The sequence below is a fragment of the Lontra canadensis genome, unplaced genomic scaffold, assembly GCF_010015895.1.
Source record: "Lontra canadensis isolate GAN:19392208 unplaced genomic scaffold, GSC_riverotter_1.0 scaffold1, whole genome shotgun sequence".
Taxonomy (NCBI): Eukaryota; Metazoa; Chordata; class Mammalia; order Carnivora; family Mustelidae; genus Lontra; species Lontra canadensis.
Genome location: NW_022630995.1, coordinates 63,427,017 through 63,454,282, shown reverse-complemented (window position 1 = coordinate 63,454,282; position 27,266 = coordinate 63,427,017). Strand labels below are relative to the sequence as shown.

Below are 27,266 nucleotides of genomic sequence, written 5' to 3'. Positions count from 1 at the left end.
TTGTCCTAAGAAGTAGAGGATGGCAGCGTCTGTTACAAGTAACGATCAAATAAGGTGATTCACAAAGGCTTCAAAAAAGGTAACTCCACTCTGCCTCATCTGTGGCTGGGGGCGGGGGGGGGGCAAGAGCCCCCTCAAGCACCCAGTCGGATTCACGACTCACGCCACCACCCTCACAGGTCGCCTGCTGGCCCTCCCGCCCCCTACCCTGCCACAGATTTATAGCAGTTCCCATTTCTTCCCTTTCCCATACCCTCACTTCTCGACATTTGATATTCAGGACTCTCTTGTAAAAAACACAATTTCCTACCTTTTCCAAAGAGAGATCAGAAGACCTAGCCCTGTCAGGCCCGCACCTGCCACAGTCACAACCAGTGACTGTGGAGACAAGCCTGTGCCTGGCAGGCCTCATGCTCTCTACTGTCCTACTCACTCAGCTTCCTCCTTGGCCCTAGAGACATGAGCTCTCCGGGTCTGGGCGAGACACACAGACAAGCCATCGGTCTGTTACTCCACCTCCCTCCAAACCATGCAGCAGCAGCGGCAACCCCCTCACACCCAACTGTCCTTTCCCAGTCTCCACGTGGCCTTCTTCCCACCAAGCTCACGTTCAAAGCTCTATTCATACCTCCACCCACAGATTTGTGTCTTTTCCCTAATTTCCTGTCCTCAGAAATGAAAATCGCATTTTTTTTTTTTTGAAGATTTATTTGAGGGGCACCTGGGTGGCTCAGATGGTGAAGCACCTACCTCCAGCTCAGATCATAAACTCGGGGTCCTGGGATCAAGGCCAGCGGTCAGGCTCCCTGCTCAGCAGGGAGACTGCCTCTCCCTCTCCCTCTGACGCTCTCCCTGCTTGTGTGCTCTCTGGCAAATACATAAAATCTTTAAAATAAAAAGATCTGAGAGAGTGAGCACGTGAGCAGGGGGAGTGGCAGAGGGAGAGGAGCCCCAGCAGACTCCCTGCTGAGCGCAGAGTCCCATGAAGGGCTTGATGTCCCAACCCTGAGATCATGGCCTGACCTGAAATCAAGAGTCAGATGCTCAAGCGACTGAACCTCCCAGCCAGGCATCCCTGAAAACTGTATTCTTGCAGTGGCTCAGACCGAACACCATAGCTATCCTCCCCAATGCCTCCCTTTTCTCCACCCCAAATCGAGTCCTGTCAGCTCTACCTTCAAAATACATTTAGAATCCCACTAATTCTTGTGGTCCTCTCCCTTCCAGACGGCCACTTTCTCAGAGTCGGCCCCCTGTCAGTGCAGCAGTCCACAGGGTCCTAGCAGCAGAGACGTCAGGTTACACTAGCCTCTGCTCCAGACTCACCAACACTTCACCACTTCCCAGAAGAAAAGCCAAAATCCTCCCAAAGGCCTACAGGTATCCTTGAATGCCTCCCCTCCACGGAACCCGGGGTAAGGCAGAGGCCGCGTGGGCGGGGCCGGGGCCAGTTGTGACAGCACAGCCACCGGGAGCGCACTCAGCTTTAGAGACCACTGACCAGCTTCTCGGGGGTCTGGCCTACAGACTCAGCACAGCCTCACCGCTTGCAATGTTCAGAACCCCCCTAAGTGTTACTTATCACTGTTTTGATGCTATTATCATCCAGAATGAGTTACGGTCAAAAGTCAGCATGCAAAGACACAATCAATATATACTGTCAAAGCTGACTTCCACAGTAGACCACCAGGGAAAACAGCTTTGGTACATGTGGCCCTAGACAGCACGGAAACACCACCAACTCAGATACGAGGCTGCGCAACGAGCTTTTGCTGGGGGGCTGCAGGCACTGCGGGCACATGAGCCATGGCCACAAGCCCCTGTGAGGCTCCGTGACAGCCTCAGGCCAGGCGACTGCCCAGGCTGATCAGCAGCTCTACTTCCCAAACTTCACCAAGTTATCACCTTGAGCCTAACTCACTCCCCAGACAGGGGTCCGGTGCGGTGCCTCGCCTTCCACGAACGCCCAAACTGGGCAACGACACACCAGCTGCGGAGCAGCTTTCAGTAGCCCCATTAGAATAAGCAGAAATATCACTCATTAAAATTAAAATGAAAAACAAAAACAAAAACAAACAAAAAAAACCCCCAAACAATATAAAAAGCTCCAATTCTGGGGACTGAGAAAACAGAACCAAGGAAACTTGAGGATTCCAAAATACAAGTCGGCAAACTCCAACACTAAAACAGGACAAGACAAGGTCTGGATATAGGGGACATCAGGCACACGCCCCGTCCTCGGATGACAGAAACCACTCAGGAGAGCATCCCTTGATGAAACTAGCCACCTGCAGGGCATGGGGGCCATGCCTGGCACAACCCAAGCAGAGCGAAAGCAAACATGCTGGAGCAGACAGGTGCCTGGGGAAGTGGGGTCACTCGTGGGTGCAAATGAAGGCCATCCACAAGGGCAGCTTGGGTCGGGCCTCACCAACAGCAAAGCCCACAAGGGTCACAAACTCCTCGGGGGTGTGTGTCTGTATGTGTGTGTCTTGATACCAACTGCCCAGAGTCTTCGCGGGGGTTGCGAAACTTTATTCAATGTCTAACATGAAATTTGACATAGCGGAATTTCCTACTGTTTCGGTGACATCTCTTAGACAAAATATTGGGCTGAGCAGGTCAAAGAGATGTGCTGTGATGTGGGGGCACAACCTGCTACAGGGAGAGAGCGGGAGGAGACACAGCGTCACTTCCCAAGTATATAAAGTGGAGTCAGGGAAGTCCACCATCCTCCTGAAACGACCCAGGGAAGTCTGAGGCTGTGGACGCTTTTACAGAAACAACTAGCCCAGTCCCTGGCACAGTCACACATGCACACACACACGGACATCAGGAGAAAAGAACCCATGCAGAACACGTACCAGCACCCCTACCTACCCACCTAATACAACAGCCTCATTTATGTTGCTGTCATGTAGTTATGTCAGGAACATTTTAACTGGATTGTAGACTTTTGGATTCTGGTCAGCTGGCAGTGACTGGGTGGGAAAGCAAAGCCCAGCACCACGGATGTCACCATCCTCGGTATTTAGGGAATGAACACCATACCCATATGTGAACATTCACTGTGGCCAAAACAGAAAACAAAACTTCTGCATTCTAATTTCCTAGCTAGGACCTCTTTGTACCTTTACTTTTCACTGAAGCTGCCAGACAGATTCTAGAAAGAAAAGCCTAGGGACACAGAGCCTACAGTTTATGAACACCAACAGTGATCTCTTTCTATAGTTACAGGCCATAAGGAAAGAGGGATTTTTTTCCAGTTCTTTCCATGGACTCCCTGAGTCATGCTGAGCCAGCTGGAGCGCTGGCTGAAGGACTCTGTGCTGATGCACACACAGCAGCAGGCACTCCGAGAAAGGCCGTGGGGCTCCAGAATGTCCTACTTCCTCTTCCTCCATTTCCAAGCATGACCGCAGCTCCTGATACATGCCTTGCACATTCACTTACCTGGCTCATTTTCATTTGGTAAGATTAAAAGCCATCATTAGGAAAAAGAAATGCAACAATTTTTTATAAAATGAGAAGAACAAATCGGACGACTTCACTGGGCTTGAAAACAAAAATACCCCCTTTGACTTCCCAGCAAAGGAAAGCATTTTTTCCAAAGCAACAAAGGAAAGAACCACTTTCCTCTGCCTGCACTGTTCCTGCTTCACACCAAATCCTTTCCAGCACACACCACGCTCAGCGAGGATGAACCAGATGTGAGTGCCACAAGGCAAGGGAGTCTTGTGTTAGGCTAGGAGAAGGCACCCGTACTCATCAGCGGAGTACTGTACTCCATGAGGCAGGGGAGTCTTGTTTTAGGCTAGGAGAAGGCACCTGTACTCCTCACTCTTTCACGGTTCACGTTAGGCACCCTGGTTTTCTTTTTCTTTTTTTAAAAAATATTTTATTTATTTATTTGACAGATCACAAGTAGGCGGAGAGGCAGGCAGAGACAAAGGAGGAAGCAGGCTCCCTGCTGAGCAGAGAAGAGAGCCCCATGTGGGGCTCAATCCCAGGACCCTGAGATCATGACCTGAGCCAAAGGCAGAGGCTTAACCCACTGAGCCACTCAGGCGCCCCGCACCCTGGATTTCTACTCCGCTTCCCTTCACCATGAGTCGAAGGCAAGAGTCATTTCTCAGGAACTTTGGTCCAAAGCAGAAATAAGATCCTCTCCCAGACTGAAACTCCTAACTCATATTTTCCTCTTAAGCATGACTCAGCAGCTTTGATTTTACTCAAAGAATTTACCTAAACTAAACTCTCCTTAAAAAAACCACCTGCCGGGAGCCTGGGTGACCAGGAGACCAGTGCCCAGGGAGCTCATGGTGTCAGTCCCCAAAGCACAAAGTCATAAAGGGAAGACAGAAGTGAACAATGGCAGTGGCGGACACGAGGCGTGCACAAGCAGAACAAGACAGTGCCAGGGCTCGGGTCTCAAAGATAGTGCTGGGCGGGGGGAGAACACAGAGCGGAGGCGCCCTGAACAAGCCTGGGGAGCCGTGCGTGCTGTGCGGTGGCCACACAGAAGACCCCTCCACAGATCACCCAAATGCAGCAAACCTGGTTATCTCAACATCAGCCATGAGGCAACTCCTGTAACTGTTTTATCTTCTAATATTACATAAAACATTTTGTCACATCCCTTAGCATCCTGAAAGAAAATGGTTTTAGAATATAATCACCCATTTAAATTAAAAAGTTTCTAGAGGACAGTATCTTTTCACTTCAACTCTGCTTTATAAAAGGTACTTAAACCATACCATCTCAAATAACTGCTAAAAGCAAAATAAAATAATTTTCTAAGTAGTAGGATCTCAGAGAGTATTTCTTATAGTGAGTATTAAAAATTGCATAGTACTGGGGCCCCTGGGTGGCTCAGTGAGTTAAGCATCTGCCTTCAATTCAGGTTATGACCCCAGGGTCCTGGAATTGAGCCCTGCACTGGGCTCCCTGCTCAGCGGGGAGTCTGCTTCTCCCCCTCCCTCTGCCACTACCCCCTGCTTGTGCTCTCTTGCTCACTCTCTCAAATAAATAAAGAAAAAGAAAAGAATTGCATAGTATTAATTAAATGGGTGATCATATCTAAAACCATGTTTTTTCAGGATGTTAAAGGACATGACAAATATTTTATATGAAGTATTAGAAGACTGATATAATAAAATAATCTTATATGGGGTGCCTGGCTGGCTCAGTCAGTACAGCATGTGACTCTTGATCTCAGGGTCATGAGTTCAAGCTCCATGCTGGGCACAGAACTTACGTGAAAAAAAATCTTGTAATATTTTGTAAAAACCAACAAAAAATTATGAATCATAAGCAAATGTAGTGTCCTCAAAATACTAAACTACTATCCCACTTCTAGGAATGGATCCAAAAGAAATAATCTAGAATATGGAAAAAGCCACATATGAAAATGTTCAGGAGAATATAACAGAAAATAAAGAGTGGCTGGCTCAGTCAGGAGAGCATGCGACTCGGATCTCAGGAGTCATGAGACGGAGCACAGAAATTACTTAAAAAAAAAAAAAAAGCAAGCTAAGTAAATATCCACTAATAAAGAGTGTATTATATTGCTGTTGGAATATTATTTGATGAACCAGAACTCAGCCACTACAAAGAATAAAGATAATGTAGTAAAAAGATGGAACATGTTTAATGGTAAAAAAGGATATAGAATTTGGTGTATACTCTAATTGTAACAGTACTTTAAATGAATCTATTTTAATGCAACTTCATTTATGCATTAAAATGTCCTAGAGGAAAGAGTGATACTGTTCACATTACAGCATTAAGATAACGAGTAGTTTATTTTTCTAAGTTTCTTTGGTCAAGATGTTGTAATTGTGTACTTTTAAAAAAACACCCTCCCCCCACCCCAGTCTCTTTTTTCTTCTCTTAAGCATTAGAAATAAAATGTGAACCTACTTCGTCAGAAGCAGAGCGAAGACACTGGACAGCAGCCTGTTTTTTCATTTCTTCTAGAGTCAGGTCTGAGCACTTTTTCTTACTCTTTCCCCATTTCTTGTAAGCTCCTCTTTCCCAGCCCAGGAAGATGTCATTCTCCTAAAATAAGATTAGACAGAGCTCAATGAACAGTGAACTAAGAAGCAAGTTTCAAACACTGTTCCTTCCCACATGCTCAAACACATTCCCTCCCAAGTGCACTCATCGCTAGTAAGTTCAGAGACCACAGACACAGTCAGTCTGAGCGCTTTGGAATAATCATTCGTTTGGTACCTATTACCCAGATTTGCATTATATTATGATTTATCTACGATCTTAAGGAATATGACCCACTGAAATGAAGTGGTAATAAACGCAGACATTTGTTTGTAAATCAAGTACAGTGTAAATAAACTCCAGACTGAATACACAATTAAATGTCTTCTGTACTTCCCACTCTTTGATAATGAGTATATATAACTACAAGATTTTAACATTTAACAGTTAAATGGTTCAATTGTCTAAAAAACAACAGATATAAAATATTTTATGTTGGCATTATAAGTTTATTTTTCCCTTGGTTACACAGGCCCATAATCAAAATCTGAAGAAAATTTGGAAAGTGGGAAGAAAGCAAAATCATCCATGAGACTACCACCCAGTGAGAACTTGAATTATTTGGTCTGCTTCATTTGGCCTTTTCTGTATGCTTTAAAAATCACAGACTTGAATTCATGCTAGTTATAGAATATTGTATTTGACTTAACTGACTAAACCATAAGCATCACCTCAACATTACCACAAATTCTTTGGCTATAGAGTATTTTAAGATGTAAGTTTACAGCTATTTCCCTAAGCTGGGACTTTAAAGTAATATTTTTAATTGCTTTGCTACTTTGTCTCACCCAATTTAAAAATAAGTAAATAAAAAGCCTTCCATTAGATAAATTATGATTAAAACCAGTGGACAGACAATAAGAAAAAAAAAAAGGACCAGAAAGACAATGGCAAAATTTTAAAAATTACTTAGAAGATGACGTGGCCTACAGCAGGCCCTCAGGACATGGCTACGAATATATGTACAAGAGGAGATAAAGATGGAAAAACATAATAAAAAGATTTTAAAAATCAAATCATATACCATCAACTGTGTAACCCAATTTTTACTTTGATTCAATACATAAAAATTACTTTAATGCCACCAGATAAGAGTGTGAGAACAGTCCCTCCCTCTATACCCCTCATCATTAGCATACTTTCCTTAATTTCTTGGGCATGTCTGCAGATCTCATGAACCTGAAAAACATATTTTCTGGCTGAGTGGTGTCAACTCCAGTTTTCCAAGGGAAAATGTGTTTAATGGCCAAGTAAGTACTATCAGTGTATTTCTATTTATCTGACGGGTCTGGCTGGACAACACCTGAAACCTGACATTCCTTATCAGTGATATCTTCTGGTGATCAGGTTTGTCCTCTAAGAGGAGCAGCAGACAGACCCGTAACAACACAGACCCGAAGCTTCCAAACGCAGAAAGAAACGTAGTAATTCTACTGTTCATACTATATAAAACAAAGGAAGTAGAAAAGCTATTTCTGTAATGATGAACACAGGACTCGTTTTTGTGTGAGCTATTGAGCCTGGCTCTTTCTCCTTCTTGAGATTATCAACATGTTTCTGTACTGAAGCTGTATTACAGCTCAGCAGAGGTAACACACATTCAAAGTCCTAACGAAGTTTTATTACACAGAAGGGGCTTTCAAAATTCAGTTCACGTGGTCAGGTGCTCTTTCTGGAGGCAGTCTGACAAAACATCTCAAACATCTTAAACACAGGTGTGTACTTTCAATCTAATAGTTCTATTTCTGAGAATTTATCCTAACAAAATAATCAGCTCTGTGCGCACAGGCTTAGCTGCTGTGGTACTGATCACAATGCTGTCAACCAAGGCAAACAGCCAGAAACCTAAATGCCAAATAAGGAAGACTTGGTTAAATAAGTTATAGTTTATCCAGGCGATAAGATATGTACGACAGCCATTAAGGAGACTACGCAGTGCACTGACAAAGAAAACGATCTGCAATATACTAGGAGAAACAGTCTACACAGCAGTACAACCTCATTTTGTGTGAATGTGCGTGTGTGCACACGTTACCGTGCACTAGAAGGTATCAAGAGAAATGACCTAAGAGGTCACTGAGGAGCTTCTCTCTCAGTGAGCAGGAGAAGCACACTAATATTATTTTCTGATTTTTCTTATAATTAGGTCATACTGTTTAATAGTCAAAAGTTGTTGGGGGGGGGGCGCCTGGGTGGCTCAGTGGGTTAAAGCCGCTGCCTTCGGCTCAGGTCATGATCCCAGGGTCCTGGGATCGAGCCCCGCATCGGGCTCTCTGCACAGCGGGGAGCCTGCTTCCCTTCCTCTCTCTGCCTGACTCTCTGCCTACTTGTGATCTATGTCTGTCAAATAAATAAATCTTTAAAAAAAAAAAAAAGTTGTTGGGGCACCTGGGTGGCTCAGTCATGAAGGGTCTGCCTTCGGCTCAGGTCATGATCCCGAAGTCCTGGGAGCAAGCCCCACATCGGGCTCCCTGCTAGTGGAGGGCCTGCTCTTCCCTCTCCCTCTGGTGCTACCTCCTGCTTGTGATCTCTCACTTGCTCTTGCTCTTTCAAGTAAGTAAAATCTTTTAAATAAAAAAAGTTGTGATATTGTTTTAATAGAAAATTTACGAAGTCAAAAATGGAGAAACTTGGAAGAGCGTCTGCCACTCTTCACCTAGGACAGGTTATCTGGCAGGGGCTTCACGTTTCCTACCTGGCATCCTAGGTCTACCCCTAAATGTGGACTCCCCCATTCATCCAGCAGTGACTTCAGTGTCTGCTCTGGGGCACTAGGGATCATAAGTATGAACACAGCAGAGGCCCTGCCTGCCAGAGGTGCCCAGGCTGGTATGAAATACAAACTCAAAGGCCAACACCTGAGAATGGCTGTTGCCGCTATAAAGGTCTTCAGAACACATTCTTTTTCTTGGCCTGGTTGGCCAGGCTTTTCCCTCTGCCTGCCCCTCTCCCAAACTAGTGCTCTCTCGATCTCTGGTAAGCAAATAAAATATTTTAAAAATATAAGTAAGGAGGTGCACCTGGGTGGCTCAGTTGTTAAGTGGCTGCCTTTGGCTCAGGTCACGATCCCAGGGTCCTGGGATCGAGCCCCGCATCAGGCTCCCTGCTCCGTGGGAAGCCTGCTTCTCCCTCTCCTACTCCCCCTGCTTGTGCTCCCTCTCTTGCTATCTCTGTCAAATAAATAAATAAAATCTTAAATATATATATGTGTGTGTGTGTATGTAAATAATTTTTTTTTTAATCTATTTCTCGCCCCAAAGGAAACCCTATACCATTAGCAGTCCCTTCCCATCACTACTCTACTCTCTCCTAAGTCACTGGGAACTCCTGGCCTGCCGTCTCTATGCATCTGACTATTCTGGCAATTTCATATAAATGGAGTGATATGATCGACCACCTTTTGCGTCTGGCTTCTTTCCCTCAGGGCAAGGTTTTGAAGGCTCATCCTTCGTACAGGCTGTGGCACGTACCAGGGCTCCACTCCCTTTTCTGACTGAGGAATACTCCACCGCGTTTCCTCCATGAACGCGCTAACTAACGAGCATTTGGATCATTTTACCTCCTGGCTATTCTCAACATTCACATACAGGTTTTCGTAAGGACATACAGTTTTCATTCTCCCGATTGGAGACCCAGGAGTAGAACGGTGGGGTCACGTGGCATCTGTGTGTTCAATCCTTTGAAGAACCGACATATGATTTTCAAAGTGGCTCTCATTCACCACCACACCAGCAGCATCTCAGGGTTCTGCCTCCCCCACATCCTGACACTCGCCATTCCCTGGGTTTTTATCTTAGCCGTCTCGGCGAGCAGAAAGTGGTGTCTCATCGTGGTCTTTATGTCCCGAATGACTAACGACTAACAACATGGGGCGCCCTCTCACGGTCTTGCTGTCTTCAGTTCAGGAAAGATACACCAACAGGCCATTCAAGTAGTGGCCTGTTTTAAAAGAATATATTCTGAACAAAAATCTCTCACTAAATACAGGATTTGGGAACATTTTCTCCAATTCTATATATTTTTTTCTTCACTTTCTTGATGATGTCCTTTGGGGCACAGAAGTTTCTTATTGTGATAAAGTCTCATCCACTAGGGTCTTAGGCTGCTTGCTTTTGGTGTCCTGAGAAATCACTGCCTCCAAGTTGTGACAATTCACTCCTACGTTTTCTTCCAAGAGCTTTACAGTTCAGCTTTCACTGATGACTCGGAACCAGTTGGACTTAATACTTGCACGTGGTATGAAGTAGGAGTCCAACTTCCTTTACAGGTGGCTACTCTGCTATCTCGGCAGCTTTCATTGAAAAGACCATTCTTTCCCCTCACGTGGTCTTGTTAGACCATAAACACACAGGTTCATTTCTGAACGCTCAGTTTCATTTCCTACAGCCATCCGTACACCAGGACCAAGTGGCTGTGGTTACCAGAGCCTTGTGCAAGTTTTGAAACTGAGACGTGTAAGTCCTCCAACTTTGTTCTTCAAGATTTCACTGGCTACTCTGAGTCTCTTTAGAGGTCTATATGGATTTTAGGATCAGCTTGCCAAAATCTCGGCAACAGAGGCAGTGGGGACTTTGGCGGGGCTGCGCTGTGTGTGAATCAATGCGTGGGACACCACGGTCTTACCGACATGGAGTCTCCTGGTCGTGAACACGGGAGGTCCTTCCATGTACAAGGTCTTCCTTCGTTTCTCTGAGTGACGTTTTCAGTGTGCAAGTCTTGCACTTCTTTTGTCAGATTTATTCCAAAGTATTTCATCCTTTTTAATACTGCTATAAATGGACTTTTCTTAATTCCATTCCTTAAGGTATTCTCTATACAAGACTGTGGTACCTGTGAACCATCACTTCCAAGCTGGCGGTCTTTTCTTCTCCTTCCCCAGCCGCCCTTGCTAATGCTGATCTATAATAAGACTTGGTGTATTTTGTCTTTGAAAATGTCTTTTCACACAGATACTGCCAAATACTGATATGAACCGCAGGCATGCATTTAACCAAACATGTTAATCGACTAGAAGACATTTATGAAATCTGTTAGATTCTTCCCCTTCCTATTTGCCTTTCCACATGTCCCTGTAGTGCAGACCAGTCGCCCCTAAGTCAAAGTTTGGTAGAAGCTTCTCAGCTGAACAGTGACACAGATGTGAAGATACAGACGGTCCCCGTGCACCATGGCCAGTGGGAAAGCACAGCTGCACTACAGTGTGACCCTACACAACGTCCCACCGCTGAGCCGGGCCGGAGTGGGGAGCTTGCTTCTTGTTTTCCCTTTTGACAGAATGAAAATGCACAATGCAGCTTGCCATTATTTGTGAGTCAAACAATGTTAGCTGTGAGGATGGCTTTAGACATTTTGCAGATAATGTGCTGTTTTGCCTTGTAATTTTAGGGTGACCTCACAGAAACATCATCAAGTGTGTAGAAAAAGCTATGTGAACAAGCAACATAGCAGATGCACCAGGCCTTCTGGCTCTTCCACTTACTGTATCCGAGAGCTCCCTCCTTTTTCTGGCTTCCTGTACTGTGTGAATGTATTAGGACTTCTTAAACAATAGCACTGAGCTAATAATCAGCTTTTAAAAGAACACAGTATAAAAAGACACTTCAAGATATTTCTAGGTTATTATTTTTAGTCCCCGATGCTATACTCATTACAGATCTACTTAGGCACAAACATAAAATACTGACTGTATGCCAAATATCTCCTTGATAAACTCAGTAAAATCAAGGATGATTTCTCGAAGTCGTCATCTTAAAGACAGAAAACATTACCAAGTACCAAAAGAAGATACGGCTAAAGAACATTCTCGGCTTGGAAATCTATTACCAAGTACTTTTCCAGACGCTACTGTGAGGTGATATAAGGCAAGGGTTTTGATTGACTTTCTCTGGCTGCCTTCTGTCAAAACGGAAACACTAGGAACTGGAGGAAGAAAAAGAACACGCCATTCTGAAATACAGCTGGGGTGATGACGTCTGCTGCTGGCTGCTCGGCACCCACCCCTGCCTCCCACACCTTCCTGTTAACAGCACCCTGAAAAACCCAAACCGTGAAGTGTCTGAATGGGACTGGTGCCGCCCCCATCTTCAGGCCCTAACTAGCTTAATACAAATCCACGTGTTTCATTCCTTTGGCCATAAAGATTGGCTCATACCGGCATGTGACCAATCAGACGTGGGCACTTGAAAATGAGCAAAAAAAAAAAGAAAAGGGGAACACATCCTCGGATGCCAGACCTATGCTCACTTTCATGCGCCCTCCATGTCCCTGGGAGCTGGCGGGAACAGCAAGCTGCCATAGGGAGGCAGGACAGCTCTAATGACACCAGGAAAGCTCTGAACTGAACCAGGCTCGGGCCAGCCCTACTTCCGGAAATTCAGTTATAGGAGACTTTTCCCCCTCGTAAGCCAACTTGGGCTAAATTTTTGGTTGCTTACGAATAGAAGATATAGCTAGAATTTGAGGAAGGGCGTAAGTAATAAATCCTCTTCTTTTTGCTCAAAAGAATGGAGACTTGCCTCTAAAAAATAAGCATAACTTCACGTTAATTCCGGCTAAGTCCTCAGTCAACAGGAACAATTCCTCACTGGCCTCCCTGTACTCAGCAGCCCAACCGGTCTACCCAGCAGCACACACGCCATCCTGCAGTGCCGGCCGTCTCCAGCAATGGGGGGCGTGCAACTCCCCCCCCCACAGCACACCAGTTCATCAGGATGGGTCTGCCCACCTGCCCTTCTCATTCCCCACCCCGACCCCACTCTTCTGCGGCCTCCCAGCACAGGCCCTTCCTATTTCTGTGACCTCGCATGCACTCTCCCTTCCTCCTTCCTTCAACTGCTCAAAGGTCTCTCTTCTCTGTCACTCCCACTGCCACCGTCCCCCATCCAATGTTCCTAGCTCTGCACAGCCAGTGTTTCACAGATCTCAAAACTAGCGGCTGTCTCTGGAGGACTGTTCCTAGTCAGCCCTGGATTCCTGGCACCCCGTCATAGTGTCTAGCACATCATGGACACCAACCTGCTGAATAAAAAAGCAGACATGTGCATTTTAAAAATGCAATTATTTATTAAAAAGTAATAAAAATGCAATTATTTATATTCAAAACCTTTCCTCTATTTCATTTGAAGATTCTACCCCCACACCCCCCAAAAAACACATTTTTATTATGGTATCTTAGGGAGTCTGTGGACAGGAACTTGTGGGCCCACCCACAGTGCTAACTCCCTCTCTGACTGTAATGTCGTATTCCCTATGTGTAAGGCTGACCTAATCAGGGTCTGCTGAGTACATGTATGCTGAAATACAGCATATGGGTGAAACACCCGAGCAACCCAGGACAGATCCAATTTTGTGGTAGTTATCATTAAAGAAGACAACAATCTTCCAAGGGAACACTGCAGATGCTAGCTTCCCCAGGTGGAGATGTGCTCAAGAGCAGGTCACAAGCGGTTCCAGGAATAAATGAGCTGTGCCCAATGTAGACGTCATCAGTCCAACTTAGCAATCAGTCCTGGGGTATTCTTTTTTAACCTCTGGGAACACAAATAATGTGATAATGCAGCTACATTTCTACAATGATGGACTCTGAGCTAGAAGATACAACTCAATTAGGAGATTTAAAAGAAACTGCAACAAAGCTACACTAATCAAAACAGTGTGGTACTCACAAAGAGACAGGCACTAGACCAAAGAAATAGGACAGAGAGACCAGAAACAGACTCTTGTGCATGTGTCAAATGATTTTCAACAAAGGTGCCACAACCACTCAACGGGAAAAGGACAGTCTTTTCAACAAATGGTGCTGGGAAGACTGGACATCCACCTGCAAAAGAATGATACTGGATCTGTACCTCACACCATATACAAAAATTTAACCAGAAGTGGACAAAAGACCTATATGTAAGAGCTAAATCTATAAACTCTGGGAAGAAACACAGGGTAAAGCTTCACGACTTAGTTTTGACAGTGATCTCTTAGGACAGCAAAGGCACCGGCAACAAAAGAAAAAATAAACAAACTGGACTTCATGAAAAATTTTGAATTCTGTACATCAAAGACGCTCTCCACAGAGTGAAAATAACAGAGCACAGGATGGGAGAAAATATATCCAGCCATGTCTCCGATGGGGGGGTTAACATAAAACATATGGAGAACTCCCAACATTCAACAACAGCAAGAAACAGCCCGATTCAAAAATGGGCAAATGACATGAACAGACGGTCTTCCACAGAAGACATGCAGAAGGCCAGTGAGCACACAAAAAGATGTTCAAACATCACTGATCATCAGGGAGAATACGAATCAAACCACACCGAGATACCACCTCATACCCATCAGGATGGCTACTATCAAAACACCAAAAAACAAAGGTGTGAGTGACTTTGCAGAGAAATTGGTGGGACTGTAAAATGGTGTAGCTGCTGGAAGTTCCCCAAAAAATTTAAAATAGAGGGGTGACTGGCTGGCTCAGTCAGTTAAGTGTCTGCCTTCAGCTCAGGTCATGACCTCAAGTAGGGCTCCCTGTTCAGCAGAAGAGTCTGCTTCACACTTTCCCTCTGCCCCTACCCTGTTCGTGCACTCTCTCACTCAAATAAAATCCTTAAAAATTTTTTTAAACAGAATTACCATATGACCCAGCAATTCCACTTCTGAGTATGTAACCCCCACCCCCCCACCCCCACCAAATTGAAAGCGGGATCTCAAAGATACTGTTTCCCATTCATGGCAATGTCATTCGCAATAGCTATGACATGGAAGAAACCCAAGCGTCCACTAACAGCTGGATACATAAAATGTGGCATTTTCCTACTGTGGAATATTATACATTTTCCTACCATGGAATATTAAAAGGAGGAGATTCTGAAACATGCAGAAACTTAAATGCATATTCACCTAGTGGTGATGGAAGCCGGTCTGAAAAGGCCACATACTGTGTGATCCCAATTCCCTGACATTCTGAAAAGGGTGAAACTGTGGAGGCAGTAAAGAGCCCAATGGTTGCCAGGGCTTGGGGGAGAGAGAAATGAACAGGTGGAGCACGGGGGATGTCCGGGGTAGGGAAACTAGCCTGCAGGCTACTGTGATGATGGATACATGTCATTCACTCTGCATCTGTCCAAATCCAGAGACTGTTCAACACAGAGAGTGAATCCTAACGTAATTTCGGACTTGGGGTGATTATGTACCAATGTGGGTTCACTAACAAAAGTGCTGCTTGGGTCAGGGTGTTGATAACGGGGGAGGCTCTGCATGTGTGCAGCAGGGGGTATGTAGGAAATCTCTTCTTCTCAATTTACTGCGAATCAAAACGACTCTAAAGAAAAAGAAAAAGAAAGAAAGAAAGAAAGGTAAGTGGTAACAGACCAACTCCCCTGCCCAGACTAACCGGAAAAGCCAGATAAATACAAAACCAAAGCAACATGAACACCTGTGCTGAAACATCCAGGCCTTGATAACAGGTGAGGAGACCATCCTAGGCAAGGGCGGTTCATCTGAGTCGGAGACCTGAGCCTGTTTTCTCCTCTGGGAAATGTACCCGTTCTAGGCACGGGGCAAGAGGCCGAGAAAAAGGTGGCCCTTTAAGAGACAGAGAAACCAGGGGAGCTGGGGGCGACTTCTCAGGCCTGGACAGAACACATCAGTAAGGCAGGGGCCAGTAGCCCAGAGGGAGTGGAGAACGGGCCACACGGCCAACTTCTCCTCTGGACACGCGGTGCATAGGGAGGCTGCAGGGCACCCGGGAGCTTCTGTGTTGACGGTAATGTGCTGTCTGCGTGTCATTCCGTAGATGGGAACTTCGTGACCATTCACCCATTACTATCCTGGTCAGTACAGACCGTAGGCTTCAATAAAAAGCGTAAGGAAAAAAACTCTCTTATATTTCTGCACAGAATCCCTGGTTGTTCCCAATCTGGAACCTACAAAAAGTCTACCTAAGAGCGCCTGAAGCAACCACAGAGACGGAGGGATGACCACGGGAGGACAGTCTTGGAGGAGGCGTGCAAGGTAAAACCCCTCAAAGAAACAAGGAGAACAAAGTCATGAAGAGTGGATAACATGACAAAGAGTTGATTTGTCTGAAACACAAATGTCAGAATGCAGTACCACCAGTGCGCGCTCCCCAAACCTACGAGCATTTGTATGCAGGTACTCTTGAGAGGACCACTTTCTTTCTTCCTTTCTTTTAAGTAGGCTCCACACCCAGCACAGAGCCCAGTGTGGAGCTTGAACTCACGACCCTGAGATCAAGATCGGAGCTAAAATCAAGAGCTGCACACTTAACTGTGCCACCCAGGTGCCCGGAGGACTGTGTTTTTCCAGCTCAGCACCCTAATCGCCCCAGACTACCTGTGGGGCACGACCTTCTCCAATTCTTAGTTCCTATGGCTCCAGGTGCTTGTAGCTCAGCCAAAGTCTCCTCATCCCAGTAACTGGGTCAGGAGTCGTGCCATGACCAAGCTGCCCTACCAGGAAGAGGGAGTCTGGGGTTGCAGTGGAGAGGGGAGTGGGGGGGCCAGGGGTGTGGCTCGGAATAAAGGCAATAGATAAGGCAAGCTTCACAGCTGGGGGTGGGGGGCACAGATTCTGTGGAAGGCTCTGAGTCAAGCTGCCACTGGGGCCAGCCCTAGCCTCTGGACATTCCAAGTTTTTATTTATTTATTTATTTTTTAAAAGATTTTAAGTAACTTCTACATCTAACATGGGGCTCAAACCTACAACCCTGAGATTAAGAATTGCAGGCTCGGGGCGCCTGGGTGGCTCAGTGGGTTAAGCCTCTGCCTTCTGCTCAGGTCATGATCTCGGGGTCCTGGGATCGAGCCCCATATTGAGCTTTCCGCTCAGCGAGAAGCCTGCTTCCCCTTCTCTCTCTGCCTGCTTCTCTGCCTACCTGTGATCTCTCTCTGTGTTAATAAAATCTTAAAAAAAAAAAAAAAGAAAAAGAAAAGAAAAAAGAATTGCAGGCTCACTGAGCCAGCCAGGCATCCCTGGACATTTCAAGTTTTTAATCAATAAAGGCTCCCAACTGACTGGCTTTGTGATGCTAGGCAAGTGGCTTCACCACCATGTCTAAGTCCCTCCCGTGCGCCAATGGTGAGGCAGCAGGCTGGGAGGGTGAGTGGCGCCTTGCGGCTGGCTCACTGCTCGTGGGGCGTATACGCTTGTCTGGACCACCACTTCCGTGTGAGCACAAGTGAGCTGGGCTCTCTGTGGTCATCACACGCTCCTGATACAGATTTCATGATGCTGAGAACATTAATATTACAGACACGAAAAATGTTTCAGTGAACTCTTGGATGATAGTTTTAATTTACTAATTATAGAAGAAAATTCAGAAGATGTGGAGTTCTAAGAAATGGGGTAGTGAAAGGCAGTCCTATCTTCCTAAAATAACTCTTCCTACTCACAAAAGATTATGGGGAACTTGCCGTTGACCATCAACCCAGCATAACCTTGAGGCAAGAAAAGGAAACTCCCACTCCCTTTAAATTACAGTTTTTACTGTAAGCTTCCCTTTTAACCAATAATAAGTAAGACTATCTGGTATTTCTGAGGGGCAGGTGAGTGGCTCAGTCAACTAGACGTCCAACTCTGGATTTCAGCTCAGGTCCTGATCTAAGGGTCATGGCTCCAAGCCTATACTGGGCTGCACACTGGGTGTGAAACTTGCTTATACTTAAAACGTGTGTGTCTGTGTGTATTTTGAAAGAACTTAAATCCAGTTTTTTTTTTTTTTTTAAAGATTTTATTTATTTATTTGACAGACAGAAATCACAAGCAGGCAGAGAGGCAGGCAGAGAGAGAGGAAGGGAAGCAGACTCCCTGCCGAGCAGAGAGCCCGATGCGGGGCTCGATCCCAGGACCCTGAGATCATGACCTGAGCCGAAGGCAGCGGCTTAACCCACTGAGCCACCCAGGTGCCCCAACTTAAATCCAGTTTAACACTCAGAGACCTGATGCTCTGAGTTTCCTGGCAGTGCATGCTGCCATGGCTCTCACTTTTACTTTGCAGGGACTCAACTCCTAATTCAAATGTCAACTAATACAAATGGATTTTTCCCCACCTCTACAAATCGTGAGCACATTAGAAAAAAATTAAACCAATTCCACGTGGTTTCTAAAGTTTGCCTTTATGAGAAAGTGTTCAATAATTATCTGTTATATATGAAAACAAATAAAAACAAAACACTCCCTGACATAAAAGTGGGCACGTGATCTGGGTCTGGCAGACACGAGTCTACACTCTGACTCAGTACTGTGTGGCCTCAGGAAGGTCACCAAAACTCCTCTGAACGTCCGTGTCCACACAAGAGGAACATACTACTACTCACCTGCAAGCTATGGAGTGAAGGCTACCACAGTCCCCAGGGCACACAGCTGGCGCTGCCCTGGGCCTGCTGCGGCGCTCTCTGCGTGATGGGGCCAGCGTTCCCCTCGTCCAGGAAGGCCAGCTAGTGAATGCAGAGGGGACCACGGAGCTAGAAAAATCACCAGGTACAAGTGATTCTGGCAGAATCACCCAGGCAGAGCCCAAGCACCAGTCTCCCGCCTGGGCCACCGGATGGTTACAAAGAGAAGAGTGGAGATCTGGCAGACGTCACCAAAGCCAGTACTGCCACCACGAAGCAGACTGATGTCCGCGTCCGCTGTGGTGCAGGGGAAGAAAGGGAACCCCAGGCTCATGAAACATCACTGCCATCAGCACACACTGACGCTAAATGGGAGCGAGCATCAGGCAAACCCAAGGTTAAAGGAAAGGCTGCAAAACAGCTGGCCTGCTATCTTCACAAATGTCAAAGCTGTGAGCTCCAAAGAAAGACACGGAACTATTCCAGATTAAAGGAGTCAAGACCGGCAACCAGTGAAGTCCGTGTGTGGTCTTCAACTGGATCCTGGACTAGGGGAACGCCATGATGCAGGAAATTACTGGGACAACGGATAAAATGGGAACAAGGACATATGTTATATACTAACGCACTGGTGTTAATTTTCCTGAATTTTCTATTGTGGCTATCTAAGAGAAAGTCCAGTCTTAAGACACATATGCTGATTTATTTAGGGTGAGTATCAAAATGAGAGAAATAAAGCAAAAGCAGGAAAATATGGGCAACAGGTAACTGAGTGAAGAGTACACAAGAGTTCCTCGTCCTGCTTTGTCACTCGGATGTTTGGAATTCTTTAACGAGAAGTCAAAAATGTTTAAGAAAGTGAGTATCTGAGGGCGCCTGGGGGGCTCTGTCGGTGAGGCATCCACCTTAGGCTCAGGTCACGATCTCAGGGTCCAGGGATCACCCCACGTTGGGTACTCTGCTCCGTGGGGGAGTCTGCTTTTCCCCCTGCCTTCCCCCAACTCCTTGCTTGTGCTTTTTCTCCCTCTCCCTCTTTCTCTCTCTCCCAAATAAATAAAATCTTGAAAAAAAGAAGAAGATGATGAAAATCTGATTTCTGTGCTCAAAGACCTTATAAACCCCTGGGAAAGACAATACTTCCTAACAGCTGCGAAGACGAGCTCTCCAGCAGAAACACTGAGTCTGGAAGCAGAGGACGCAGTCACGTCGGGGAGCAAGCAGAGGCCTCACAGGGCACAGGGGCCTCGCCCCACAGACAGGTTAGAACTGGGATTCCTACCTACATCTGAAAGTGACAAGAAGCGAGCTCCTAAGGGGCTGCAAGTGCCCTTACCGGAGCATGGTAATTGTGAGCCAAAGGAGAAAGGAAGGAAGGAGAAAGAGAAAGAAGAATTTGTGGAAACAAAGTGGCTGCGGGGGTACCTGGGGGGCTCAATCAGTGAAGCGTATGCCTTCAGCTCAGGTTATGGTCCCAGGGTCCTGGGATCAAGCCCCATATCAGGCTCCCTGCTCAGTGGGGAGTCTGCTTCTCCCTCTGCCTGCCGCTCCCCCCGCTTATGCTCTCTCCCTCTTTCTCTCTATTGAATAAATCAATAAAATCTTAAAAACAAAACAAGAACAAAAAAATAACTGGGGCATCCCCAATGTCCACCTGTCAGAGGTGCTCCTCACCAGGGCCGCCCGGGAACCAGCAATGCCACCGCTGCATTCACAACCCTGTGCAACTCTGCTGGGCATCCCACCTCACAGGACCATGGCGGGTCGGCCTTTCTCCTATCCTATCATCCGGGGCAGGGGCAGCGGAGACCAAAGTTCTGTGCATAATCTGTTTCTTAGGACTCAGGAGCTCTTTGTAGGGTTGTTTTAACCAAGATTAGGAAAAATGAGGAATTAAATGTGGCAGCACCAATAGCCCTAAAACTAGTCACGTGCAAGTCAAGATTAGACTCATTCATGGACAGAAGGTGTGAAACTCTCAAGGAAACAGACCCCCAAAGGAGAATCTTCTGGCCTCCACATGAGGAGCGAGACTACCACACTCTGACCCAGGAATCAAGAACTACAACTGGCTGGCGTCTGAACCACGGAAGGTGGGCGAGGCTCGGAGACTGGCCTCGGCTCTGAGCCTAAACTCTCCTTCTGGGGGGTACAGTGAGTCCATCCTCCCCCAGAGTCATGGGAAAGGATCACCAGGGCTAACTGACCTCCTAGGCCACCCCTTACTAAAACAAGTATTGTTTTCAATTCGACATTACCCATCTGCACGGGACTCAGCACTGGGTTGAGGGCAAGAGTATTTTAGGAGCCTTTATTTCCCTTTGGATTCTCCTTGCAACTCCAGACACATTGTGTTTTCGCTAACCTTTATCTGTCCTGCTCCCTAAAGACAAAGCAGCACTCTGGAAGATCAAGTTGGGCACAGAGAGCTGCCTTGCCCCTGACCCTCAGGCTCTCCTAAGAAAGGAACCAGAGGAATCACAAACTCGTCTTATCAGAGAGGTGTCAACTATAAACCCACACGGTAGGCCCGTGTTTCGTTCCCTTCTCAATGCCCTACAGCATGCAGTACGTCAATACTTTGTGCTAATAAAATATTCCAGGCGGATACTGTTAACACACAGTCCTAAGTGTTACATTTACTGGGAAGATGACAGGAAATAGTAGAGCCTTAGTAAGGAACTTATACAAAATAGTGATTACCAACACGACATGTTTTCTGATTACTGGGTTATAACTCAACCCCCCGAAAATGCGAACCTCATTCTCAGCAGCCAAGGCAGTAAGCACCCCGTTAAGCAGGAACACACTGCCGCGTCCAGCGAGGACGGGTAAGGAGCACCAGCAGAAGAGGACACACTCCACACAGCTGATGCGTGACGAACGCTAAACACAGTGGGGAAACGAGGGATTTATAGTACTTGGAGGCTTTTCTGTGGTTTGGAAGGGTGAAGCCACTTGTTCTGTCAGTGGAACTTTATTCCTGCTTTCAGCGTTAGCAATAATGGTTTAAAACACAAACAACAAAAACAGCCACAAACCACCTGGTTTCAAGTGAACTCTGCACAAAGAAGCTGCCCAGAGCCCCTGTGGTCACCAGTGACAACTGTGCTGCCCTCTGGGCAGACCTCACTTTCAGAAGCAACTCTCAGAGGGTGGAACTAGTACTGGTTTTTCTTCGTTTTTCTCAAGAACTTAGATTTGCTTACTTTCTCACTTTCCACTCAGCCCCGCCATCAGATAAAATGCATAATGGCCGACTCATGGGTGACCTACAATGACTTACACCATTACGTGCTTTACTCAGCTTTATAAGTCCACTGGTTTATAACACACACTTTGGTTAACCAGCAATTTAACATGAAAAGGAAATACTCACCCCTAGCATGTTAAGGATCACAGACACAAGGGTCACCAGGCCCAGTGGTCCCATATGAGGCGCCTAACCGGCAGAGAGCAGCACTCCTCCAAGGCAGGTCCCCAAATCTGCCCTGCCTACAACCAGAGCTGAGCCAGGGTGCGGTCCACATGGAGGAGGTCTCCCCCCAGAGCAAGCAGCTGGACTAACTGCTGGGACCACTCCCCTAAGCCCGACAGGACAGGAGTGTGTGGCCGGCACACCGACAAGCCTGTCCTGCAGCATAAAAGCACTCCAGGAAGAGAAATGCAAACATGCAGACACAACGGGGAGTTGTCCCAAAGCACAACAAGGGGCAGTACCTGTTCCTGCAGGTCGTAATCGTAGCTGTCATGCAGCAGAAGACTGAGGACATAGCGGGTATAAATCATGGCATCGATGCCACATTTCTCCAGCTCCTGCCCCAGCCAGGTCTGCACTGGGCCCAGAGCATGAAGCAGAGACATTTCAGAAACAGATACGGGGCCTGGATAAGAGCTTGAGGAGCTTTCAGATGGTAAACCATCCACAGCTACTGTGCAGACAGGGCGCATGAATTTAGGTTGCTGACATCCTTAAAATGTGAAGCATTTTCTGCAGTTGATGTTCTGTTGGTATCTGGAGGGGATTTTCACTCCAGTAAAAAGGAGAGATGCTTGACATCTAGGATAAGCATCTATTTTCACTGGCAGTCAGCCATTAGGACAGAATTTCCCTCTTCAGGCATGACCAATGAATCAACATTCTGATAGCAATACACATGTAGATGCGATTTTCTACTCTACTTTCACATTGAGGCCAAATGGAAGTCTCCGGCAGAACCTATGAAAATGAGAGAGAGAGAGAAAAAGGTACGCATTATATAAAGATATAAATTACCAATCTTTTGGGGGAAAAAAACCCCAAATGAACTGTTTTTTGAAATTTGGTGTCTTAGAACACAGATTTCGTTTTTATTATAATGTTTAACATTTTAAAATAAGTGACATCTCAAAATTTTAAGCTTAATATCATTTAAAAGAAAGAGAACTCCAAAATCTACATTGTTGTGCTCATGCTCCGTCACACCGATGCCGAGAGACTGAGCTAACAAAATTTTGTTCATCCGTAATGCTGAAAGAATTTGCGTGGTAACAAATCACTAGTTCATTTTTGAGTGTTCACAGACACAAGCAGCTGCATAGTAATTCCATTTAAACCATCGCTAAAAAGTAGTCCTTTAACTTGAAGGTCTCATAATCATAGTCAATCATCTCCTACGGCTAAAAGATTTGCATGGCTGCTCGCTACTTATTTCATAAAAGTTAAGGTAAACCACGGATTTGGCTCAGAGCCATGCCAGGCTGGATGGTTAGACCTGCTTTATTCTACTATACTTTGGCTGATGGTCTGCCTACTTGCATGAAGGATGCCATGCTCTTAATAGCTTTTTCCCTTAAGTTAACCTACTTTCATATGTCAAACTAATCTAATGGCTTTGTTAAATCACTCATGCCAGGAGAAGATGGAAACTACCACAGCGACAGGAAATCTCATCAGCTCAGATTGTGCATGAATTTTAGCAGACAATAGGAGGGCTACCATAAGTGACTTTCAGGGGCACTTGGGTGGCTCAGTCCATTAAGCATCCAACACCTGATTTAGGCTCCAGTCATGGTCTCAAGGTCATGAGATTGAGTCCTTTGTCAGGCTCCCTACCTGCTCAGCAGGGAGTCTGGTTGAGATCCCTTCCCTCTCCCTCTGCCACTCACCCCACTCATGCACTCCCTCTCTAAAAAATATAATCAATCTTTTCTTAAAAAAATGATTTTAGGGGTGCCTGGGTGGTTCAGTTGGTTAAGCAAGTGTCTGCCTTCAGCTCAGGTCATGACTCCTGGTCCTGGGATCGAGCCCCACATCAGGCTGCTTGCTCTGTGGGGATCCTGCTTCTCCCACTGCCTGCTCCTCCCCCTGCGTGTGCTGTGCTCTTGCGTGCATGTTCGCTCATTCTCTGTCTCTGACAAATAAACAAATCTTTAAAAAAAAAAAGTGACTTTAAAGAATTGTTAGTAAAACATGAAGTCTGAAAGACTCTTCACTAACGATTTAAGACTTCATTTCTTGCATTTCATGAGAACTACACAGTTTTATCTACATTAAAGAAAAAATGTTATATCTACCATATGACTAAGTTATTACATTAAGTTGTTACTAGTGTATATACTATTTTTTAAAATTTTCTCCACCATACTGTCTTTTCTGAATTATGGAAAACACAGGTGCCTGGGTGGCTCAGTCTGTGAAGTATCTGCTTTCAGCTTGGGTCATGATCTCAGGGTCCCCAGGACTGAGCCCCACATCAGGCTCCCTGCTCAGCCAGGAGCCTGTTTCTTCCTCTCCCTTGCCTGCCACTGCCCCCTGCTTGTGTACACACTCTCATTCTCCCTCTCTCTGTCAAATAAATAAATAAATAAAAACTTTAAAAAGTTTGAATTATGGAAAATAGATAAAGCAAATGTTTTTCTATAATTTTCACCTGCTGAAATTTTCTAGCTGACTCTCAAAATTAAAACATTTTTCATTAATTCTTTAGTATGTTTGAACCTTGGGATGCCATACAGATTGTCAATTAAACAATACACTGAATTCTGGGAACATCCCCTAAAGCAAGGTGACAAGCTGGTACTCATTTAGTGAAGATCAACCAAGACTGAGGGCAGACGAAGCAACAGCGGAAGCAGCTGGGTCAAAGACAACAGCAGCCTGAGCTCACAGCACACAGCACCAGAGCTCAGCAGAGGGCAGCCTCAAGAACTCATCATTTAATCAGGGCATGCATGGGAGGAAACTCCCTGAGCACAGGAAAGGGTCATCACGAAGCCTAGGAGGATAAACAGGACTTGATGCTCAGCATGGCCAGGAACAGCATCGTTTCCCACCAGCCAGACCAGAAAACCTCCTAAGTTCGGGGACACTGGGTACTTGGAAGCCTCCTAATTTTAAAAGGGGAAGCAACTAGCCCTAGACAGAAAACAGTGTGTGCCTAACACATCCTAAAAGAAAGACCTGAAAGGACCAAACTATTTCTAATTTCACTATGGTCCCAGAACAAACCTCAAGAAGTTTATAGGAACACAAAAAATACCTAGCACCTAACAAAGTAAAATTGAGAGGCGCCTGGATGGCTCAGTCGGTTTAGCGTCTGCCTCTTGGATTTGGCTCAGGTCCCGATCTCAGGGTCATGGATCGAGACCCACATTGGGCTCCAAGCTTGGCATGGAGTCTACTGGAGATTTTTCCCCCTCTTTCTTCTTCCCCCTCTACTCCTCTCCTCATTCGTGCTCTCTCAAGCAAGTAAAATCTTTTTTAAAAAAGGTAAAATTTACACTGGTTGGCACCTAATAAAAAATTAGCAGACATGCAAAGCAGAAGCAGAAATTAAGAGAAAAATAAACTCACTGAAACCAACTAAGAATTGATACAAATGTCAGATTAGCGGAAAGGACTCTGAAGCAGTTACTAGGACAAAAAGCCATATATGTGATGAACAGAAAATATAGAAGATTGAGAGTCAAACATCTACAAATGAAAACTACAATATCAGAGAGGAAAAGCAGGCAGCATGGGGTAATGGCAGATCAGCCACTTCAGAAGGAAAGAGTCCAGAGTCTTAAACTGCAAAAGAAACCATACAATGTGAAACACAGAGAGAAAAGGAATAAAATAACACAGCTTCGGCAAGCTGGGTGACAATTTTCAGAAATCTAACATACGTTTAGTTGGAAGAGAAAGAGAAGGGGTCAAGAAATACTTGAAAAAATAATGACCAACATTTTCCCCAAAATTGATGACCGCTAAAAGCACAGATTCAAGAAGTTCAATAAACTCTAAACATAAGAAACATAAAAAAAATGACACCTAGGCTTCCTGCAGCAAAACTGTCCAAACAAATAGTAAAGGGAAGCAGCTCAAAACTGCTGGGAAGAAGAGACACACTACGTAGAACACAGCAAAGGATGAATAAGGACACCAACCTTCTTGTCAGAAACATGCAAAGGAGAAGATAATCAGGCAAAAAAAGTTTAAGGACTGGAAGAAAAACCCATCAACTTAGAATTCTATACTCATCACAAAATCTTCCAAAACAAAGGTGAAACAAAGACTTTTTCAGACTTGCCAAAGCTGGAGGTTTCCAGCAGCAGCAGCAGCAGCAGCAGACAGCCATCAGAAATGTTGGAGCAGAAATAAAATGACACCAGAACAAAAGGTGTATCCACTCAAAGGAACAAAGAGTAGCGGAAACAGTATAACTACATTCTTCTTATTATTTCAGTATCTTTCAAAGACAATTCCACTATTGAAACAAAAATAGTAACAATATCTTATGAGGTTTGCAATATCTGTAGAAGCAAAATGGAGAGCAAGAGAGCACAAAGGCTAGAGGGGGGAAATCTACTACTACTACCTGCAATGGTAGAACACCACTTGGAGACAGGCGGTGATATGATAGAGGTTAATAATCATAACAAATGTAAACAGCCAAACCAACCAATTAAAAAGCAGAGAAAATCAGAATGGACTTTAAAACTGCAAGACCCAGATACATGCTACTTATAAAAATATCCACATTAAATATAAAGGCATGGATAGGTTCAGAGTAAAAGGATGGAAAATGATACACCATGCCAACACTGACAAAAGCAAGGTGGAGGGGTCCCAGTGGGTCAGTCAGATGGCAGCTGACTCTTGATTTTGTCTCAGGTTGGGATCTTGGGATCCTGGGCTAGGGCTCTGCGTTGGGCTCGGTGTTTGGCAGGGGGTCGGCTTGGGGATTCCCTCTTCCTCTCTCTCTGCCCCTCCTCTAGCTGGCCCTCTCACACATTCTCTCTCAAATAAATAAGTAAATCTTTTTTTTAGTACAAGTACAAGGTAGAATGTCCACATTAATATCTGACAGAACAGAGCATTAACAGAAGTAAAGGTCATTTCATAATGATAAAGAGGTCAATTACCAAGAAGTTTTAACAGTCCTATTTATTATATACCTGGTCGCAGAGTTTCCAAATGCGTGAAAACTGATAGGAGAAATAAACAAATCCATGATTGTACTAGATTTCAAAATCCCTCTCTCAATCACTGAAAGTAAACAGAAAATCAATAAGGATTTAGATAACTAGAGCAACATTATCATCATTCAGACAGAAGACTGAATCCTGGGCTCTAAAGAAGGTTGCAACAAACTTAAAAGGATTCAAATCACAGAAAATACATTCCCTGACCACATGGAACTAAATTGTAAACTAATCAGAGGCACCTGGGTGGCTCAGTCTGTTGGGTGCCCCACTCTTGATTTCAGTTCAGGTCATGATCTCAGGGTTGTGAGATCGAGCCCCGTGTCAGGCTCCATGACAGGCATGGAACCTGCTTGAGATTTTCTCTCTCCCTCTGTACCTCGCATCTTCCCAGATCTCTCTCTCTAAAAGAAAAAAAGA

General features: G+C 45.4%; 1 protein-coding gene across 4 annotated transcripts in view; it reads right to left on the bottom strand.

The window, feature by feature from the left end:
• Positions 1-27,266, bottom strand: part of KIAA0232 (KIAA0232 ortholog) — an 81,835-nt gene that overhangs the window by 25,691 nt on the left and 28,878 nt on the right. For 2 of the 4 annotated variants that reach the window (XM_032855438.1, XM_032855447.1), the window contains 3 exons: positions 26,820-26,910; positions 22,119-22,617; positions 5,923-6,060 (listed from right to left, as the gene is read on the bottom strand). In XM_032855438.1, coding sequence (XP_032711329.1) covers positions 5,923-6,060; positions 22,119-22,349 — 369 coding nt within the window. In that variant the 5' untranslated portion in view covers positions 22,350-22,617; positions 26,820-26,910. Of the gene's footprint in view, positions 1-5,922; positions 6,061-22,118; positions 22,618-26,819; positions 26,911-27,266 lie in introns of those variants that run through there. The other 2 variants (XM_032855443.1, XM_032855440.1) reach the window with 1 other exon arrangement.